The sequence below is a fragment of the Bacillus rossius genome, chromosome 10 (genome assembly GCF_032445375.1).
Source record: "Bacillus rossius redtenbacheri isolate Brsri chromosome 10, Brsri_v3, whole genome shotgun sequence".
Taxonomy (NCBI): Eukaryota; Metazoa; Arthropoda; class Insecta; order Phasmatodea; family Bacillidae; genus Bacillus; species Bacillus rossius.
Window position 1 is genome coordinate 52742139 of NC_086337.1, and position 5789 is coordinate 52747927.

A 5789-nucleotide genomic window follows, 5' to 3' on the forward strand; every position below is an offset into this window, starting at 1 on the left:
CCGCCGCTGCTGCCATCTGCGGAATGTCGGCGCAACTGCTTCGGCGCGCGCGCAGTTTGACGTCACCTGTTGCTGGTCTTCGAGAAATGCGGCTGAACGCAGGGACCGGGAAAAATATTCCGCAGTTTCATTACGTGACAGGCTAAAAAAAATTAAAAAACCATTTTATCTCTGCGCTGCTTTTTGGTTATTGCTTCACAGTTCAGGTGAAGATCTCTAATTCAAATTCAAAAGTGAAGAGTAGCCTGGGTTCTGGGTTGTAGCCGTGTCCTTGGCAAATAATTCACCAACGTTTCGGTCGACATTGCAGTCGCCATCATCAGGGAGCAGTTACCTACTGAGTAAGTAACTACTTAGCTACTACCCAGAAGCCAAGCTACTTCAGACAGTGGCCGTGAAAGCCTGCGAACATTACAAATTCAAAACTTTTTATTTACACATACTTTACACAGTTTTACATTACAATTAAACACTCCAGCACTCTGTGCTCTTTTTTGCTCATATTTACACTTATTGATAATGTTAACTAAAGTAACAGAGGAAATTGGAGATTAAAAGGAAAATTTAAAAAAAACTCTAGGTCAATGCCAATTACAGTCTACACAAGTTTGCAGCCTATGAGCAGTGAATATTTGCTCTAAGTATCCAGATGACTGTTGGACTGTTGAGTACTCACGGTGTACAGCGTGGTATAGGCAACCAGCTACTCATGACTGCTGTGCTGTGAGCATACCTATATCCCTAGATTCTTAAAATAAAAAAAAAAGGAAAAAAAAAAGTCGTTTGTGCAGGTTTATGTCCCAAATTCCAAATGGAGTTTGTTAATAAAATGTGTATTTTAACGCTCAGTACTTTAACACTATCTCTGTTGTATTTATCCCCTTTGTGCCTTGCTCCTGTCATCAGTAATAAAGGGAGGGGTTACAGGCATTTACTCTGAAGTTGTATTTTGTTACGACACGTGCAAATAATGAACTCATGAAAAGTGCACTGTTTGATTTGGGGGGGAGGGGGAAATTAAAATTCTGCCTCGCCGTGGCCTTGAAGCATGCACTGGTGGGGCCGCGGTGGTGTTCATATCAATCTCACCTTCCCCCCTCCTCCCTTAATTCCAAAATGGGAAACGTGGCGGACGTCGCCGTGAGTCGTTCAAGTGACCGCGTGCTCTGAGAGTGACAGGGTCGCTAAGGGTGACACTGGCTGGCGCACCACACGCATCTTCGCCTCTACGCGCCGGGCCACGAGCTGGCGTGCAGTCTTGTCATCGGTAACGCGCCTCTGTGGGACGTTAAGCGGTGATCCCACTACTAAATGGTGGAATATTAAAGACAAAGCCTCCTGCACTTCCCTCTGCCACTTATAACACTGTATGTGGACTTTTTTTCCTATTATCTGATGCCCTCATGCTTCGCTAAGACAGTCCACAGGCAGAACACTCTTGCACTACTCATTATACACGTTTCTCATCATGGGTAGGCCACTGCTGCGCCTTGTGCGGAAAAAAAAACTTATGAAGCAATTAAAAATCGTTCGACCGAAGATAAACTGGAGGAAATGCACACCCAAAAGTCTTGGAATCAACAGATCTTAAGAAACTTCAAATTCGCATTTATTTAACCAATTTTGTGTCAATATTTTGATCACCAAAAGACTGAATTATCGTCCGAAAGTGAATGAAGCGCAAACAATGTGATAGCCATTTCAAGATAGGAAGGACTCCTCAACAATGCAATGGCCATTGCCATGGAGATTATCGGGAACGTAGTCAAAGATCGCTAGCATAAATAAATTAATGGATAAAAAATTTAAACGAATTTTGAAAATCTCTTTGAGGTGCGAACAGACCTCTGGAGAATCCACGAGCCAAATTTCACGCCTCTATGGCTCTCCGCCTGGCGCTACAGGAACTTCGCGGGCAGACAGAGACTCGTTATTAATATTGATTGCTATGAATAAACTATGAAGCTCGTGCATGCGTTACTTTTTAGCGGTTATCAGATCCGGTCTGGAAAAATAAAATCAAGTTCTATTTCTATTGCACTTTTTTCGTTGATAATTATTGTTTTCAAACAAAACAAGCGGGAAGCTACATTGTGTTATTTATTTATTTATTTATTTTTGGTTGTACAGGTCTAACGTCTTTACTTACTCTGTGGATCTAACTTTTGCAAGTTTTACACCCTTTATTGTGCTCTTACCTCTAGGCTTGCTTTCACGCGTTTCATCTCCTGCATGGTTTGTGTCTAAAATTAATTTTCAGGTGAGTCATCTCCAAGTTACCTCACCGGTACGTGATGAAATCTTCAGTACTCCATAAAATATTTTTTTGTAAAGCATGTGTACTTTGAAGTGGGTTCAGTTATTTTTTTGTAAAAAATAATTATTTTGCGTTTTTTGTTGCTACTGCATCATTTTTAAAATGAAATAAAATCGTAGTTTTGGCAACGAATTTTCAAAACGTAAAAAAGAATTAGTTAAATTTTGGATTCCTTTTTAACTGTAAAAATGGGTGGGGGGGAGGGTGTTTTATACCACCCACCACTGCATACATAAATCATGCGTGGTAGCCAACTGGGTAGCTTCGTGGTGTTGAAATATTCCCCTCGCGACCGCGTACACCCAGCCGTGATCGAAGCCACGATCTCCCGCGGTGAACCTCCCTGCCCGGCACGCCCCGATCAACTGATAGTCGCGCGCGCTCGAGGCGCCCCGCGCGGCCAGCCGCGGAACTAACCAGGCCCGCCCGCGCATGCGCGCCGCGCCCAGGGCTCTGCAGTTCTGCGGCGGAGTCGACCGACCGTTAATCACGAGTTGTTTTTGATCTTTGTTCCCGGTATGATTTATTTATACTACTGTGAAAAGTCAAGATTCTACAGCGATCACTTACCTACTGCTCGGTAAATATGCAATATTTTCATCTACATCTTCCAATTTTTTTTTTTTTTTATTTAACCACAACTTGAAGATCAATATTTTGTTCTGAATTTTATGGCTTCGCGGTGCAAAACGCAAATTTTTTTTATTCAACCTTGTTTTTCTTTTGTCTCTATAATTGACGTTGAAATAACCGCAATGAATATTATTTATATCAACTCAGTTTTGTTACGAGCTAGTAAAACCTTGTGACAGGTAAAAGAAAATAGATGAAGCTTTCAGGCAAAAATAAAAAATGGTTTCTGAAAAATTTATAAAAGCCATTACTGGTAGAAAAATAAAACTGTAAACTTAGCTTGATAGTGCCAAAGAGAAGCACTCTATGTTTATTTTGAAATGTATTTACAAACATATTAATTCATTCCTAATCCTGCAATGATACTTCAGTCTTTTAAAATTATATCGAAACTTTAAAAAGTGTAACTGCAACAAAATTAGTAAACATTACCGATGAAACTTTTGTTACAAACTTACGTATATGTATAGATTATTTTCTCTCTTTCTATTTGAGCAAAGCCCTAGTAAGCGTGTTTTATTTGTTTGCAGGTCACCGCACAAGACATGCAAACACACGTGTTTGTCGTGTTGTGTTACACGTGTGTGGCCGGCACGAGGACAAGTCTGTTGGGCCCAAATCTTTGGAACCACGAGGCGTCCTATGACGATTTGGCCTCAGCATCGTTGAAGTACATACTACATTTTGCGAAGTCGAATGCCGACCTCATAGTGACTGTGGACGACAGTGTCTACGAGACCCTAATCACAAGCACGCTGCTTGAAAAATTCAGCGCAGCTGAGTTCATATCGTTTGTATTGTTGAAAATATCAAGTGTAAACTCTTTCGGCGCGAACGAGGAATTCGCTTCACGCATATCCAAAGATATTCACAATAAAGCGTTCATCACGATTTCGCACAATATCGACGGCGCCTTTGCGAAATCGCTGGCTGTACTGTCCAAATTTGACATTTGGGACAACAAAGCACCTTGCATTTTTATAATAGAAAATTCTTTGGGGAGGCACGAGACCGTGCGCAAAATCGTAACAAGACTCTGGACTGATTACGAGCTCCTGAACTTTGCGTTGTTGTACGTGCGAGCCCGCGGGAACACGGACGACAGCGGGTCTCACGGAGTTGAAGCCGTCACGTTGAACCCGTTCGTGAACAACGGGGAACTGGTGGATCTGGTGTGCGACTTTCCGGACGCGACGTCCGCAGGCTGCAAACAACTCGACATGTCCGGGTTCCCTGTCTTCGCCGAGGTGCGCTCGGAGCCGCCGTACGGCTACGCGCAGAACGACTCCCGGGGCCAGGTGACGTATAAAGGGTTCTACGGGCTCGTGCTGAGGACCGTCGGGCAGTACCTGAACGTGACGGTCCAGGTGAACTCCCTGGAGGCGTCGACGGCGCCCGACTCGCCGTGGCTGATGCCCGCGAGGAACTGCCGGGAGCCCGACGTCCATGCGACGCTCCGCTTCACGTCCAAGAAGAGCGTCAAGTCCTCGACGTACCCCTTCCACTCGGAGCCGATCAAGATCGTGGTGCCGAAAGCGAGGCAGCTGCCCAGTTCCATGAACATGATCTTGCCCTTCAGCTGCTTCACGTGGGTCGCGTACTTCAGTTTCTGCTTCGTCGCCGTGCTGACCTGGAGATTCATGACAACCTTTTACCCAGCCGTGATGAGTCCTCCGGGAAAGGTTCTCGACGTGCTGCGATCCGTCTTGAGCGGGTGGCATCTTTACGAGCACGAACGGTTGTCTTTGAAAATATTCGGCTTCAGCCTCTCCCTGTACAGTCTGATACTCAACAACGCTTACAGCGGGATGCTGACCAGTTTCCTCACCAAACCCGCCTACTACGCCGACATTGACACGCTGGAAGACTTCTTGAAATACAAATTGCTCTTCGGGGTGAAAATCGAACCCGACAAGTTCGACGACGAGGCGACCAGCGCGAACCTGGACGACCCTCTGTCCATGGCCATTTTGGAAAACTTGGTTTTCCTCGAGGATCTCGAACAAGGGCTTCACGAAGCCGCCACCTTCAGGAACGTCGGGGTGATCATGCAAGAGACCCAAGCACAGTTCTTCATGAACAAGAGGGAGTTCAATGTAGGGGGACGCCCGATGCTTCACATGATGGCTCTGAAGGTCCTCGTTCTGAATTTCGGATTCACGACACGAAGAAATTTCCCGTACATGAAACGCATTGGTGGTTTAGCTCAGAGGTTAAATGAAGCTGGCATAAAGGACAAATTGGTGAAAGACGTCATTGACATGACGACCTTGGAGCTGCTAAAAATGCAGAAAGACCCTGAAGTTATCCCATTGTCGTTAGAACATATCCAGTCATGTTGTTATGTTTTGATGTTAGGTATCACGTTAAGCGTGATTGCTTTTGTTCTTGAAGTAGCTTGTAATAAATTTGAAAGGCGTTTTAGTGGTAGCTTTGACATAATATCAAAGAAAAAAACGCTGTTATAAATAAATCGCGTTTTATTTTTGTGAAGTGAAAACCTGTTGCAGTTACAAGGGGCTTGGAATCTCATTCTTAATCAGGCTCTTAGCCAGGATATGTGGAGAAGGGGGGGGGGGTCCAATATAAAAATTCTATCACTTTTTTATAAGTTAGTTATTTTTATGATTGATTTTTTTTCTCAATAAAATTAATGGTCTCATTAATAGTGGACAATTAGAACGCCACAATTTTCACATCGAAATATATATGTTCTGGTTTGGATGAGAAAAGAAAACCAATTTTTTTTTTTTTTTTAGTTTTTTAATACTCTGTTCTTAAGTAAATTGTTTGATGATTTCGTCAAAACACTTCATATATACATAATGTTATAAAATAC

General features: G+C 43.5%; 1 protein-coding gene across 1 annotated transcript; it reads left to right on the forward strand.

Moving 5' to 3' along the window:
• Positions 1–2785: 2785 nt before the first annotated feature.
• Positions 2786–5423, forward strand: LOC134535654 (uncharacterized). The gene is made up of 2 exons (XM_063374848.1): positions 2786–2897; positions 3481–5423. Exon 2 carries the CDS (start codon positions 3496–3498, stop codon positions 5416–5418), a length of 1923 nt encoding a protein of 640 aa, XP_063230918.1. The 5' UTR covers positions 2786–2897; positions 3481–3495; the 3' UTR covers positions 5419–5423.
• Positions 5424–5789: the final 366 nt, after the last annotated feature.

Coding starts and splice junctions, on each gene's coding strand:
- LOC134535654 (XM_063374848.1), top strand. CDS start 3,496: ATGCAAACACACGTGTTTGTCGTGTTGTGTTACACGTGTGTGGCCGGC.